The 16,142-nt window shown below is 42.3% G+C and overlaps 4 protein-coding genes across 4 annotated transcripts; 1 reads left to right on the top strand and 3 right to left on the bottom strand.

Annotated features, from left to right (window-relative positions):
- Positions 1 to 148: 148 nt before the first annotated feature.
- On the bottom strand, positions 149 to 2,130 carry IL334_002637 (uncharacterized protein; the record flags this gene model as incomplete). Its single annotated transcript, XM_062934381.1, has 3 exons — positions 149 to 259; positions 404 to 784; positions 880 to 2,130. 3 exons carry the CDS (start codon positions 2,128 to 2,130, stop codon positions 149 to 151), a joined length of 1,743 nt encoding a protein of 580 aa, XP_062790432.1.
- Positions 2,131 to 3,023: 893 nt separating this feature from the next.
- IL334_002636 (uncharacterized protein) lies at positions 3,024 to 9,545 on the bottom strand (the record flags this gene model as incomplete). Its single annotated transcript, XM_062934380.1, has 26 exons — positions 3,024 to 3,287; positions 3,359 to 3,619; positions 3,683 to 4,021; positions 4,077 to 4,127; positions 4,189 to 4,274; positions 4,327 to 4,345; positions 4,475 to 4,532; positions 4,592 to 4,683; positions 4,748 to 4,810; positions 4,865 to 4,957; positions 5,017 to 5,049; positions 5,104 to 5,443; positions 5,504 to 5,772; positions 5,824 to 5,834; positions 5,959 to 6,283; positions 6,337 to 6,573; positions 6,626 to 6,697; positions 6,760 to 6,809; positions 6,861 to 6,961; positions 7,033 to 7,279; positions 7,344 to 7,427; positions 7,487 to 8,135; positions 8,198 to 8,239; positions 8,291 to 8,686; positions 8,790 to 9,360; positions 9,469 to 9,545. 26 exons carry the CDS (start codon positions 9,543 to 9,545, stop codon positions 3,024 to 3,026), a joined length of 4,830 nt encoding a protein of 1,609 aa, XP_062790431.1.
- Positions 9,546 to 10,548: 1,003 nt separating this feature from the next.
- IL334_002635 (uncharacterized protein) lies at positions 10,549 to 13,525 on the top strand (the record flags this gene model as incomplete). The annotated part of the gene is made up of 2 exons (XM_062934379.1): positions 10,549 to 10,628; positions 10,705 to 13,525. 2 exons carry the CDS (start codon positions 10,549 to 10,551, stop codon positions 13,523 to 13,525), a joined length of 2,901 nt encoding a protein of 966 aa, XP_062790430.1.
- Positions 13,526 to 14,206: 681 nt separating this feature from the next.
- IL334_002634 (uncharacterized protein) lies at positions 14,207 to 15,862 on the bottom strand (the record flags this gene model as incomplete). The annotated part of the gene is made up of 2 exons (XM_062934378.1): positions 14,207 to 15,683; positions 15,738 to 15,862. The coding sequence occupies 2 exons, from the start codon at positions 15,860 to 15,862 to the stop codon at positions 14,207 to 14,209; spliced, it is 1,602 nt and encodes a 533-aa protein (XP_062790429.1).
- Between the last annotated feature and the right edge of the window lie 280 nt (positions 15,863 to 16,142).

Genomic DNA, 16,142 nt, shown 5'->3' with positions numbered 1-16,142 from the left:
TCTTTTCAAAACCATGATGACATCCACTTGCACATTTCCTTCTTCGCATATCAGCTTACTTTGATTGTTTAGACATATAAGTGTATGATGGGTAACTATTTTCTTCTCTCCTTCTCGGCCCATACATCTTGACTCGACAAGTGCCTTTTCATGATCTAAGTTGCTGCACCCCCACCTGTTCAGAAACAGCAGCTGCCGCTATCCTAGCTTTCTCTTCTGCTTTTTTCTTCTTTCGTTGTAGCTTCATATGCACAAGACCCTACGAAGAGAAGGATGTCAATCGTCGCACGGTTCATCTGAGGATATACAGCTCTTTTTCGTCTTGATCTCACGGAGACCGCATTGAGTCAAATGTCCGCTTTGTCAAACTGACACTAAGTAAAAATTGAATTGAGATACTCACACAAGCATTACATAGAGTTCTTGGACCCATGGGACCTCTTCTCCATTCTGGAGTTTCAGTAGCACCGCAACCCAAACACTTGGTAGTGACTTTCTTTGATCCTCCTTCAGGCGCACTTCCACTTGTTCCCTTTGGAGTAGAATTGGAATTCCTTCTTTTACCCTTTTGTAGCGATGCAGATGTTGGAGGTTCGGAGATGGACAAGGATGGAAGTGGAGGTGGACTCAATCCTGTCAATAGATGATAACTATCTGATGCCAATGATATCAATGATTCGAAAGACTGTTTGTTCGCTGAAGAGGATTGATCCGGTGGTGAAGATTGTGATGATGGACTGATATGTGGTATAGCTGATAAGAGATAATTATACATTTCGATTGCCTACGAGCAAGCAAATCATAATCAGCTTTATTATTGTATGTTCGAAGGGTTTATCAATGCGATTGATGTGAGGTGATCAGCAACTGGATACTCACTTGAGAATATTCATCCGGACCAATCTTGACATGATCAATTGATCTACCACCAAAAGGAGGAGTAGTAGAATATCCTTCAGGTAAAGGCACGTTTCCATACATTATACCTGGATATCCTGCGCTATGAGGTGTATTTTCAGGTATAGTAGGTTCTGACCAAGATCTTCCCATTGACATTGGATTTGAATTTGGGTTGGGAGGCGGTAGCATTGAACCTGAAGTTACTGGAGAAGCAGAAGCGGAATGTTTTGAATTTGAGTAAGGTGATTGATTCGGGTTTGATGGTGCAAGATGTGATAAATGTGGTGAAGCTGATATTTGTCTATTAATGATTGAAGGTGAAACAGATGATTGATGATGTACATGAGATGCTTGGTGTTGTTGTTGTTGCTGTTGCTGTTGCTGTTGAGATGGTGATAATTGTGATGATTGTGATAAAGACGAAGATGAAGGTCCAGGTTGCCATGTTCTTAATCCACTACTGTTACTACTACTATTACCACCACTAAATGCGCTGTTGCTACCACTTCCACTTCCATTTCCTCCTGTATTCTCATTCCAAGGATTATGGATTGTAAAAGCACTTTGTACGGTAGGTGGTTCTCTGATATGCGGTACACTTGAGCCTGCTAAATCCATTATTGATGGTGAGGTATGTCCATCTGGTCCTTGATTAGTATATCCACCACCACCTGAATTGTTTAGATTAGATGACGATGAACGAGGTGAAGGTGATAACAAATTTACACCTTCGAGTAGATCACCACCTGATCTGATACCATCCCATCCAAAACCAAATCTACCCATTGGTTCTTCTGGTTCACCTGAAGATGATGCCGACATATTATCGTTCATTATACGATTTGTTGATTCAGGATAATAATAGGAAGAAAGGAATGTCCCTAATCCTAATCCTGATCCTGATCCTGATCCTGATCTTGGGCCTGATCTTGGTTCAGATCCATTAGATATTCTTTGCTGTTGATGTTGATGTTGATGTTGATATCGTTGAGATTGACTAAAAGTACGTTGATGTTGATGTTGATACTCGGATCTATTTCTGTTGCTGTTCGATGTTGACGTTGATGTTTCAGGTAAAGGTAATTCACTTGAAGATGATGGTGTTGGAATATAAGGTGATGAAGTAGCTTCTGAACTTGCACTTGTACTTTCACTTGAAGCAGGAACAGGTTGATATGAAGTGTATCCTATGTTTGCGATATCTCTTGTGATTGATATTCGTCTACTCATCTTTCTTTTCAACGGTAGATAATATGCTTTCTTTTTCTCCTATCCTCCCTCCTTTTCTACTTGTACACTGAAGATGGGATAAAGACCAGAATGAGATGGAAGTATAAGTGAGATGACGATCTCGTGCGAAGTCAGACCTGTGTAGAGGTCTCAACCGATGTACCTAGGAAGAGGTCGTCACCCCAGTTGCCAGGCAGTGGAAAGGTAGATGCGAAAGTTATAATTGGCGGATGATAGTTATCGTATGGTGTGAAAAAGTGATATGGTGGTGGTATCTTAGGTGGAATGATGGAAAAGTCGGAATTACCGGAGGCAAAAATGACTAAATAGAATAGACAACCAGTGGGAATTATTTAGTCTTTCAGCGAAAAAGATGCAGGTGAAATAGTGTCGAACGACGGTATGATATTGATAATGATGTATCAGGCAATCTGACTAGTCAAGACTACAGTAACCCTCCTTGTATATACGCAAAGCTCGTGTGAAGTCGACTGTCGACCGAAAATGAATATCCTGCGTTCCTCCTTCTTTGTATTAACACATACTTACTAGTAACATTTATGGCATTCCACTCCCTCAACATAATATTCAAGCAAGCATATACACCCCAATTCAGGGTCAATTAGATTTGATACCTTTAAAATAAAATTACCCAAAAACACATTCAATTAAATTAATTGGTTATTCACTCCTCCGCTCAAATTTAGTTACTGATCTACTACACACAACACTAGTGGACCTCATGCATATCTCGACTGACTGGAAAACAGAGATTTGGCATTGTTATTATGTTTCGAATCGAATCTATATACATAAGTGATCGAATCATTGTTTATTTTAAGAGATATATCCGTTCCGATATTTATATAGCTCTGTCAAAGTATCTAAGATAACTAAGAACTAACAGTAGATTGTCTACTTACCGTACCTCCTTCCATTGCATGGACCAGTTTTGCGAAATAACTGTTTTGATTACTTCTCAATGTATTTGGTGATTCATGTTCTAGTACTTTACCAGCACCTAGAACCAATATCTTATCATAATCCATTACGGTTGATAATCTATGAGCTACGGTGAGTACTGTCGTGGTGGAAGGTAATGATCGAATTGATCTTTGGATCAACGCATCAGTCTCGAAATCTACTGAAGCGGTAGCCTGAGAAGATTGTGCCAGATGAAACACTGTCAGCATGTCTCTTCACAAAGGGTAGGGAAAGTATCACTCACCTCGTCCAAGATTAACACTTTACTATTCCTAACTAAGGCTCTTGCCAAAGCGACTAATTGTCTTTGACCTTGACTCAGATTACCACCTGCAGCTGCGATCGGAGTATCAAGAGTCAATCTTTGAGGAGTGACAGATCCTCCTCCTTGTCCAGGTTGTCTAGTTTGGCCTAATCCAGAAGACTGGAGCGCATCGTTCAATTCGGCATCATCATGTTCACCAAATGGATCGAGATTGAATCGTAGACTACCAGATAGGAGTACCTATACCGACACGCTCACTTGTCAGCTAGTGGCATGCCGCGATTGAAATTTACGCCAACTTACGGGATCTTGAGGGATAATAGTAACGTGACTTCTGAGAGAATGAAGGTTGATATCTTGAGTCTTCCTTCCATCGATCCATACATCGCCTTCGGTAGGAATCATCCGAAGTAATGCTAAAGCCAAAGTAGATTTTCCGCTACCTGTTCTTCCGACAATACCAACTTTTTCACCACTTGCAATAGTAACATTCAGCTTGTCAAGTACTGTAGGTCCATCGGGTGTATATCGTGCGGAAAGCTTATCAAGTACGATAGAACCAGAGGTTGGCCATGCTGCGGGTGGTTGTTTGGAACTAGTAGCCTTGGGTTCCTGATCGATCTTCAGGTAATCTTCGATACGCTATGACGGGAATATCAGCTGCATGAACGAAGGTGATTTGCATCAGCTGACTCACCTCTACAGAGTTTCCTTGCACTTCCATCTCGTTGACCATTCTAACCCACCACTAAGTAGGAACACCAATGTCAGATGTCACTCCTGGGTATCGACAAACGGCTTGCACTTACCAAAATCATAGCAGAAAAGGAGATTGCTTGACTCAAAGCGAAACCGGTGGTAGATGCATCAAGTCTAGGTCCGTAGACTAAAAATGCTGCAAGGAGTGAGGCGAAGAGACCTCCTAGCATATCGATTCGAACAGTGACCCATCGATTGAGGTTGTAGCTGCCATGGAGAAATTAGCTGAAATGCAGTATTACGGAGACGATTTGTGTCATAATCGCTTACAACTATGATAAGCCACATGATAAGTCAGCTTTTACTCATATGACCTAAAGTATCATAAGCACTTACAGCAGTAGCGACTCGAGTGTATTTATCAGCCTTTTTCTGAGCCTCAGCTCGAAGTTTTCTACAAGATATACAGATATCAGCTGTCAACGTATGTGCAATATGAAGGTTCATGCTTACTGTTGGGCACCATATGCACGGATGGATACGATACCGTTGACGGCTGCAGAGAAGTGAGAGAACAATGGACTCTTCGTGTTAGACATTTCTCTCTGTAATAGATTGTAGATCAAGTTAGCTGAAGAACTCTAGGACGTAATAGAAGTTTATACGTACCTTCACACTCAATTGACTGTGAATGTAAACTTCTCCCAAGAATCCTCCTACGAGACCAATGGCCTATGGAGAACAGTCAGTATACCCCTCTGAATCTTTTCGTGTACGAGAACTTACTAAAGCAGGAAGGGAGAAAAATGGCACAAAGGCGATGACAACTCCGAATTTGAGAATAAGACCGATGGTGATGTCAGAAACTTCGTTAAAGTTCTACATATTGACGCCTGTCAGTCATCTTTCTCTAGCATATCAGAGCAGTTATAACCCACATCCGTGAAAGATCCATCGACATTTTTCATGTCCTGTGCACCATATTCAATCAGCTATTTGTCATCCAAACTAAGTCACGAACTTACCTTTGTGAACCGAGAGATGATTCTTCCTACAGGTGTAGAGTCTAAGAATCTCATATATGCTCCGAAAATTTGATCAGTCAATTTCCTGTGAATTTCTCTTGAACCCTTGATGGCTCCGATATAATACAAAGTAGCGGCAGAAGCCAAAGACCCCAAACTCAATAATACCCAAACGATATATAAACCGAGATAGTAGACTGCTGAAACCTTTGTTGGATCTTCATATTCTTCGTAAGCACGGGCCCATCTTCCGAGCCAATAAGTCTGGAACGAGTTGAAGCCTTGTCCGCTCAACAGCAGTGAGAAGTATGTCAACCAAAAGATAGGTCCACCGAATGTCCTATCACATCATCATCAGTCAAAATTCGCTCACAATATATACCAAGTATCGCAAACTCACTTGAAGAATGAGATCATAGCTTTCTTTGATATTCTGCCTTCACCCTTCTCCTCGTCCTTTACAAGCTTATTAACAGGTTTTTCTTCAGCGATCTTGGTGTCAGCAGATACAGTTTCTTCAGAAGCTTTTACATCTTCCTGAGCTTCCTTCTCCATATCTTCGTCAGGAAGACGGGCATCCTCAATAAGACCTTGAGATTTGACTGTACCATCCGAATTGAGAGCCAGCATGTAGTCGGCAATGGGAGCGGCGAGTCCAACGTGATGAGTCTGCATTCCATGTCAGCGACTTTCACTCTTAATACTCAATCACCGACTCACAATCAGCAAAACTGTTCTATCCTTCATCAAATCGCCCTTAAACAGATTGTCAATGATCCATCTTGATGTAAGGGTGTCAAGTGCAGAGAAGATATCTGTTAGGTCAGCTTTTGAGTTGTATTTGCTCAAACTCACCATCAAGAAGTACTATTTCAGTTTTGGAGTAGACAGCTCGAGCTAAAGTCAATCTTGCTTTTTGTCCACCACTCAGAGTGATTCCTTTCTCCCCTACTTCAGTCCTATCACCATCGTCAAATAGCTTGAGGTCAGGCTCCAAGCCACATGCACGGAGAGTTTGAATGTATCGATCGTGTTCATAAGGTTCGCCGAATAGGATGTTATCTTTGATAGAATCGGACATACACCAACTTTCTTGTGCGGCGTAGGAGACTCCTCCTTCACGTGGAAGATGGAAGAACGACCCTTGTTTTTGCTCGAAATGAAGTTCCCCAATAAGAGCCTACCATTGTACGTCAGCGCTGAAGTAAGAGGAAGGCGTATTGCGAGACTCACTTTGAGAAGGGAAGACTTTCCACTCCCTGTAGATCCAGTGATCAAATTGATTTTTCCCTTGATGAAAGTGACATCCTCGATTTTAAGGCTGAAGTCTTCCACTTTGTTATTGGCAATTGGGCCCCATGTGAAAGTAGCATCATGTATCCGAATCAATCCTTCGGTTTCAGCTTCGAGTTGCTCGGCAGTTTTGATAGTCGCAATTTTACCCTCGGAATATTCGTCAATCATTTCGCTCTGAAACAGTTTGATTAGCCAGCTTTTGGATCCAGCAGAAGGAGGAGCTCACCGAATTAAGGAAATTATCAATTCGCTGTACAGACACCCAAGCGGCGACGGTTTCGTTGATCAAATAGAAACACTGGATCAAGGGCAGGTCAGCTAGGTCAGTGATCACACGTTCACAGGGTCTATGATACTTACCATTCCCATCTGACTCTTAACCAGCTCGAATACAACCATACTGGTGAACACTGAGGGACGTCGTCAGCTGAGTGAGCTCTCAACATGGATTCTGGGCTCACCTGTCGCGGCAGATAGCTGTCGGCCTTGTACCAGAGTATACATCGCGAAAGTGACGACCATTGTCAATACAGGAAGGATCTGATTCAGGATGAAGACAGCTCTGTTATGAAGGCGAGATCAGAACAAACTTTTCCGACATTCGGGGAAGCGGTGCATATGAAGGTGACTCACAAAGACGTGAGTCTTCTTTGCCAAATGAGATGTAACTCAGTCTCCCGTTTAGCTGCGATCCGCTCTTTGACTCTGTCTTCCCAACCGAACATCTTGATCATTCTCAGAGCTCCGATTGCTTCAGTGATAGAATCGACCCGAGAGTCGGTAGCTTCCATCCGCTTAGTCTGGAATTGAGTGCTTAGCTTGGTGATCAGACCGGGAACAGGAAGGGTGATGACGATAGTTAACATTCCAACAAGAGCACCTATTGTAGAACGAACTCCATCCGTAAGAAAGAAATGAAATGACTGATCGAGAGTGGGACTTACTCCAGCTGAGAATACGGTAAAGCAGGAAAACACAGAGTGCAAGCTGAATAGGAGTATAAACGAATATCAAAGCGAGATCTCGGCCTTTCAGATGGTCAGCATGTCAGCTTCGCAACGGTTTACGAGATGACATCAACACTCACCATTGAGGACGGTATCAATGTCCGCTGCCATCAAGACATTGATCTTACCAGCCAATCCTTGACCGGTTGATTTCTTAGCCTCTTCGTCCGCAGCAATCTCCTTATCAGATTTCTTAGCTCCGTTAGACCCGTTTGAGCTTCCTACCTCAGTGGCGTCGGTTGACTCGGGACCGTCGGGAAGACCTGCTTCCGCTAATCCAGGACCAGGTTCTACGAATTCTTCCACGGTGATAGCAGGCGTCGGCTTCGTGATTTCCTCCTTTGTCCCTTCATCGGTCGCATCCTTCATCCGTAATCTCAAAGCATGATCGAAGAGCAGTTGTGTCAGGAGAGCTTCACTCCGAACCAAAGCTCGAGTAGTGGTGAAAATGTAATATTGAATAGTTAATGATCCGATTGTAGGACCGATGAAGAGGAATGCAATCCAAATGATTGGTCTCAGAGTAGCACCCTCTCCATCCTTCTCCAGGTAATCCAACAACTGATTGATACCGACGGATCCGGCCATTTCAGCTACAGCAGACAGTGCCGACATGGAACAGATGATCATGATCTCCTTTTTGAAGACTACTGCTAAGCTTGTCAAAAGGTTTCGAGGTTTGAGACCTCTATCCCGGCGGCGGACCGGATCGAGGGTCTCGATATGTTTCTGCAGGTAATCGATTAGTCCGCTATATTCGCGATATGAAAGAGATAGATGATTCAACATACGCGATATAGAAGTTCCGCTCGATCATAGTCAGCCAGTGGGTGCTGTCAAAGTCATCAGCCGACAATATGGGCTTAGGTTTCGTGTATACATACCATATCATCGTAAGGTAATGAGGAAACTTTCCAAGCTCTCCAGACCAAAGGAGTCATATACTCGTAGAAGATGTAGAATAAGACAGGCGCAGTTTGTTCTGGGTGAATCTCGTTTTCTGGAGTAGGGTTTTGAGGATCGGCTGGGACATACGTTCTTGGTCGGAGTAAAGGGATCAATACAGCAGCCACTGATAGTATTCCCACACGAGACCAGGTGATAGCGTTGTTGATATCTGATGGGAAGAGGTTGTAGGTAAGAAGGGGCCAGAGATCTCGATAGACGTAAATACACCAGCCCACAAGGAGAAGGATGTCCACGTGAGCGATGAGATGGCGACGAAGAGGTGTAGCAGGTCGAAGGGTAAGGAGGAGGAATGAGAAGATCAGAGTGTAAGTCTGGTTTGATGAAAGCGATTAGCATGACCGGTGCTGACATCATACAAAGGAAACAATGTTTGCTGGTGCACTGAAAGCTATGACAAGTGTCATTTCAACTCACGTAGAATCCAACGACACCAAATTCTCCCAATTCCAAACTGGAGTAATCATCTACAATATTCTTCCTATGCTTCTTCTTCTTATGTTTCTTATGTTTTCCCCAACGTCCCATAGCATCTACATCACCCATGACCATATCCATATCCATATCCATTTCGACGCCTAGATCTACTAGATCTTTTCTTGATTCAGGTGATTCGGCTTGAACAGCAGCATAGACCGTTAAACCAAGTAGAGTTGCGATACACAATGTTCTCAATACTTCTAAGAAGAAAAGTATTGAACCATATTCTTTCATGGATCTAATATGAGCTCTTAGATCTGACCATAATCCACCTGAAGGCATATATGGCGTGGATGGACTTGGTTCTGCAGTTTCAATTTCATTTTCACCATCTCCATCTCCATCTTCATCGTTATATAGTATTGGTCGATAATCCTTTTTGACAAAGAATGATTTTATGAATCGATATATCCTAGGAATCGTATATGATAATAGTAATATACCGATGGAAATGATGACTAATATAGGAAAGAAGAATAGCGTATGTCGCACTAGAAATGGAGGTGGGCTAAGATTACATTGGTTATATTTCATATCAGTTTCTTGTGAATGATAGGTTGTCAAGATTTGCTGTCCAGACGACGACGACGACGACGACCCAAGAGAAAATGCTTACTGAGTTTTCTTAGTTTTCGAAATCTCCACCACATCCGATATGACGTTGAAGACGGATTGAGCGCTGACGCTATCCATCTTTTCTTTTTCTAGGTGGAACGTCAAAGGCCCTTTCGAGTCCAATTGAGACTTATTATTATATATGAATGGCAAGATATGAATGCAAAAAGATGAATTATGATTAGCTGAGTCGATATGGGGTTCACACTTTGTGTTATCTATCCAATTATCCCATTTCAAAAGGTGAAACTCGGTCCCGAAGATAGCAACTCGTGTCAAAATTGTATATGCACCATGCGGGTCATTAAATATATATATATATATAGCACGCGCTCAGGCACCGTATGGAATCAGTCTTCCCACATAGGATCACCATGTCAGCATAGGATAAGACTGGTTGTAGGTTCTACAGGACCCTGCTATCGCATATGTGACCTGACACCATGCTATCCACAGGTTTTGATCAAGTGGTTGGTGATAGTCTAGGTGCATCCGGAAATCAAAACACCGTGAAGATCGGAGGCAAATAGTGATGATGCTCCACAACCAACCGTTCCTTCAAGATTGACATATATCTTCGAAGCCAACGTTACCTTATAGCTCGGAATGTTGATCAATACATCAGCTGTGGCTGACCATCCGTTTATGCCAGCCACGGCAGAACTAAAGTGGACGTCGGGACGTGGTGGCAAGGTAGGAGGGAACTGGTCAGTTCAGTCGATATCTCAATCTATCGTAGCTAGTTCAATATACTCACATAAAGGATATTGACTTCTGATACTGATTATACATGATAACCAAACATACATTGACCCGTCAAACGGCTACTGACTTGTTCTTTCTTCTTCAATTGTCTTTCTTTCTTTGACTTTCGTTGTGTGTTCAATCACTTTCATCTGGAGCAGTGCTCCCTTTTTTGCCTTTTTACACTTAAAACCTTCGATTTCGCTCATCTTATTCAATTTTATTTTCGAGTTTTCTAGTTGTCAACTTCATTTCTCTGCCTGTTAATTACACACTTGCACACTTCTGCCTCTCCTGATCTCTAGATCAAGTACGATATCCACTACCAAACTCAATCATGCCAGGAGGTATTGGACTTGGACTGGGTCTAGGAATAAGTTCAATAGATCTTGAACGTCCTTCGCCCACAACGATAACGTAAGTCTCCTCGTCTCAGATTGTTACCGGATGGAAAGGTTTTCACTTATCTTATATATTATTCTTCTGTACATAGCTCATCACCAGTGAAGAATGTCAAAGCCACACATCCAGCGTATAAGGTTGATCTTCCTGCTCGATCACATCGTGGACCACGTTCTTTAGGTATCGGAAAACGATTCGTTTCACAACCATCACATAATCTACCTTGCACAATATATGATAAATCGACTTCAAATCCATTATCAGTTCCTCCCTCGTCAACATCAGAAACCAATCCCACTCTGGAAACGTACGCGAATACGGTAAGATCATATGTGAATCACGGTGAACGAGCAAGTGGAAGTGGAAGTGGAATAATATTCAATTCACCTCAATTAGGTTTAGATTTAGTCAATATTAATCCAACACAACATTTACGTCAAATGAAAAAACGTTCTTTCTTAGCTAATCATCATAATGTCGACATACGAAAAAAGAATTTCGGATTAAATTCGAACGATCCATTGAATAATGTCAACTTTCCACCATCAACATCATCGTCTTTGTCTGCTCAAACATCTTCGTCACCTACTATCGGATCAAGTCCAACTCTATCTTCTTCTACGGTTATAGGGGGATCCCCAATAATCACGAATACATCATCACCTATACCTGAAAATCATCATCACAATAATGATATGTTAATTCCATCTATCGCATTATCGATTGTTTTAGGGATCTTAGTTCTGAGTGTTGCAAGTTGGGTTGGAATTCATTATAACCATAATAGGAGGAAACGGTTGATGATATCAAGTAATCAAGGAAACAATGATGATGATGATGAAGAAGAAGAAGAAGAAGAAGAAGGAGGAGGAGAAAGAAACAAAAGACAAAAAGATATAGATGAAAAGAGTTTTATATCAGAGATGTTCAACGCTTCAAACGTTGTCGAAAAAGGATTAAAACCTAAATCCAAATCCAGTTCTAAATCGACAACGAATACGTCTAATAGCATGAAAGGTAATGCACAAGAGTTGCGGTCAAGTTTTATCAGTTATAAAAGACCTTTATCATCTGTTCATCCAGGTAATAATAACACTCATACAGGTAGAAGAGTTAGTTTTGTTGATCATTCGTTTGAATCTGATCAATACGATCAATATCACCAAGGAGGAATATATTACCAAGATCAAAACGATAATGGTACTGGTAACGGCAGAGAAAGCTTCTTTCCTCCTCCTAGAGTAATGATAGCTTCTTTGCATCAACCTGAGTATCCACACTATCCAGACTCGCACCAGCAACAAGAAGTGTATGAGGAGGATGGTGCAGGAGAAGAAGTAGAAGAAGTAGAAGAGGAAGATATGGAACACCCTTTACCTTCGCCAAGAAGTTCCATCGCACCGACTTTGGAAATGATCGAAGAGGAAGACGGAGAAGATGGATCAATCAGGTCGGCGTCTTCAAATGAAGGGAAACCGACCGCTGTCACTAGTGATGAAGATCGAGAAGAAATGCAATACGCTTCATGCAATCCAATTTCAGATCGAAGAGATTCGATAGAATCATCGAGCAACTCATCAACTTGTTCAGGTGATTATACAACTGCGTCAGCTAGATCAAGTATATCGTCTTTATCTGCCTTGTCAGTTTTATCATCTTCTTTCCCTCAAACTCCTCGAGAAGATGTATCGTCCACACCGCCTCCCAGAGAATCAGGATCTCCCTCCTCAATGATAATGACAAACTCGGAACTCAATCCCAATTCTGACACGTCAAGATCAGCATCCGATTCACCCAGTGATAGGGACATGAGGATGGGAATGGGTATGAGTATATATGATTCACCTACACCTACAAGTAAATTCCAATCAAGGAGGAAAAGAGCGCAGTCACAAGGTGGCGTGGGTATTGGAGTTATTAGAACAATGGAGGTTAAACATGATTTATTAAGAACCGCAGTAGGTAGAACAATGAGTTTACAACCTACTAGAGAAGTTAGAGAATTAGTCAGGATAATGACAAGTCAAGTTGATCCTCTTCCATTGCCCTTATCCAGTAATCCTCGGCTTAAAATCAGCAGTCAAGGGAAGGAATATCAACATAATACGGAAGAGGAACAAGGAGAAGATGTGATGGAAGAAATAAGAGTTGCAGCTTTGATTTCAGCTCAATTAGAAGAACAAGTCACCATCCAACAGCAACAGCATCCAGTTGAAGTCTCAACGAACGAAGAAGAGGAAGAAGAGAAACACGATAAACTGGCTAGATCAACTTCATTTCCATCGAAGTTGTTATCACGTCGTAAATCTGCACACACAAATACCACAACGACCACAGAAGGTAGTAGTCCTTCTAGGAAATCCGAAATTATCTCAAATGGGTATCTCAAACGTGCTCTGAAAGCTTTCAAGGGTGAGGGAGAAGATAACACTTCAATATCAATTCCAATCGTTCCTACGAATATACCAATCGCATCTGCTTCTTCACTTCATAAGAAAGAGAATGAAGAAACGATCAAACAACTCGCAGAACGTCAGATCCAATTGGAAAAATATCTTTCCCTGATACAATGTCAAGGACAAGAGATACACGATCAAACACAAACTCATGGGTATAACCAAGACACAGAATATGAAGGAGGACAAAATCCATATGAAGAAAATATGGAAATGGAAGTGGAAGTACAAGATGTAGATTCAATCTGGGATTCAGAAGCTTATTCTCAATACAATGGAGCTGATTTCGAAGATTATTATATTCATTTCGAAGGTAATGATGATGATGACGATTATGATAATAATGATCAGCATGATCGAGAAGAGGAACAAGAGGCATACACGGATATGCAATATGAAGAAAGAAATTGTTGGAAAGATGATACCGTACCACATATTAAAGTGACCAGTCATTAAAGATACTCAGTCGGTTCAGAGCATTCAGAAAAGATTCGAGTTGAGGATTTGGTATAACTATAAATCTCAGGTATAGGACATTGGAGATCATCTATTATATGCACGTTGTGGAAGGATTTTACTTATAAAGACAGTAGATGTATCGCTTGAATAGTATGACCTTTGATGTACATAGGATTCAAACGATGATTTGAACATCAGTTTAACATCTCAATAACATAGTGCATGAAACCTGGATAGTCAATGCACGATGCACCCTATGATATCTTATTGGATGAGCGTCGAGCCAATGTACATGTGTAATGCGCTATGCATATTTTTCATTTTATGATTGTATTGTTTTTATGTATATACAAATGATATTCGGGTAGAGTCATCTCGTTCCGACTTTTTTTGGGTGTGTGTATGCGATATGTAAGAATGCAAATGATTGATCCAGAAGACAATTTGTTTTTTCGTCCCAACGATATGTCCTATCCACCTTCCGTCCTTCGAACTATCTATCTTTTTTTCTATATCCCTCCCTTGTCCTTTTTCTTGACCTGCTACAATCCTAATTGAGATGCGTGTTTTGTTTTTATAATGAGTAGACATAATTGAGAGATGTATTTTCTAACAGCTTTTGAGTAATCGACACGAATGCAGTCGAACAGAAAGATATAGATCGATCCACATTGAAAACTACTTGTCCACACGTATTTTTTGTCCACCCGCGACAGTGAAGATTTGACCTAATTGTTGGGTTGCTCGTTCAAGTTCTGCCTTCTTCCTTTGTCTCTCCTCTTGATCTCTTTCGTAACCGGATGATTTCTTTTCACCGCTCGTTGTACGTCTCATGATGATCGGAGATATGACATCTCCCATGGCTTTCCTTCTATCGGCGGTAGCTTCTGATGCTCTTCTTGACCAACTTGGCATAATCGCAGGTATCGTTTGGGTTTGATTCACGACGTTACCACCTATAGGTGATCTAGGTGATCTTTGTCCTGATCGGTCTTGATCTCTCTCCTTTGACCCTCTACCTCTTTCACGTGAATCTGATCTCTTTCTTGAATCTCTTCTATGACGTGATCTAGAAGGAGCTTGTTCCCTGTCCGCAGGTCCACCAAGATTAGAAGTCATTTGTCCAACATGATGGTCCTGCCTGTCCCTTGATCTACCTCGTCGTGGTGAGTCTATTACTACATCCAATGCGTTCATACGTCTTCCAGGTCGAGTCGTGGATGATTGCGCTGGAACAATGGGAGAAGATGGCATTCCGTGTTGTTCTCGGTGACTTGGTGTGATGACATTGGTGATCACTGGAGGAGCAGGTGGAATGGCCCTTCGTTGAGTTTTGGGAGAATGAGGGATAGGATCAGATCGAGATCGAGAAAGAAGTGAGGTCGAAGCGATGTCTTGAGGACTAGGGGGGATACCAAGAGGAAGTGGTGTTCGAGTAGGAGTACCGAACCCGTTGGGTTGTATTTTACCCGTGAATGGAGGAAGAGCTGATTCCGAAACTATCCGAGCTGATCTGGACCTAGGCTCTTGTGGTTGAGGGGTTATCTCTGAAGGTCCCAGACTAAGTCTGGAGAAACCAGAATCGAATTCTGCCCTTTCCTTGCTTGAAGCTCTACCTTTGTGATTGACGGGTTTTCCACAAGCACATCGAGGTATGAGAGCGTTGGGTGAAAGCACGCTGTTAACTGCACTAGGCTTTCTACCGAATCGAAGGGTGTCGATAGAAGCACCAACAGGATAGACAGTCGAGCCTTGAGATCCCGGTGTTGGAGTGGGAGCCACAAGGGGAGAAGCACGAGGTGCAAGAGCTGGGATCTTCATCGGCACTGATGCGGGAAGAGTGCTGAATTGTTTGCTTGGGTAGGCGGGAGGAGGAAGGTCAAAAGTATCTCTTTTGGGTGAGTCTACTTCCGAGGGATTTGTTTGAGGTGATTGTAAGGGGGAGGAGGACACTGAAGAGCCGGAGGACATGGAGCTTGTCGCACGTTTTTGAGGCAGCGTTCGTGGCGATCGACCGATAAGCTGTGTGGGTCGGATGAGGGGGCTTAAAGCAGCAGGTAATTGAGAAGTGATTTTGACAGGACCGTGAAGTGCTCGAACCGCCGGTGAAGGTGTTCCTTGATCACGTAGTCGACATTCCGATGAACAGTAGAGTCTGTATATTTCATCAGCACAAAGACAACCGAACAAGAACGATGTGTACACTTACCCTTTACAAGCCTGTTGGCAGATAAAGCATCGCTCGAAATCCTCTTCAAACATGGTGTCGAGAATTGGAGGAGGGGATGCACGAGGCAAGCCACAAGTTTTGCAGGTCTGGTGAAGAGAGGGCATAGTAAGAATGTCAGCGAGATGAATCCGACGAAGGATCGCCTGGCTATCAAAGATTGGGAGATAGGGTTTGATAACGAATGGGAAGGTTTTCAAAGATTGTTTTCAGGATGATCGCGCGAGGACTTGAGGAATTTTGAGTGGAAATGATAGGAGTGGTCTTGTAAGATGACAGGATGATGGGAAGAGATGAAGAGATAGACTCACATGAAAGACGATTCAGACTCGACCACTTTTATATCTCAAATCTCATTCAGAGACCGACGCTAGGAACTCCAGCGGT

Source organism: Kwoniella shivajii, chromosome 3 (assembly GCF_035658355.1).
Source record: "Kwoniella shivajii chromosome 3, complete sequence".
Lineage (NCBI taxonomy): Eukaryota > Fungi > Basidiomycota > Tremellomycetes > Tremellales > Cryptococcaceae > Kwoniella > Kwoniella shivajii.
This window is presented reverse-complemented; position numbering and strand designations above follow the sequence as displayed.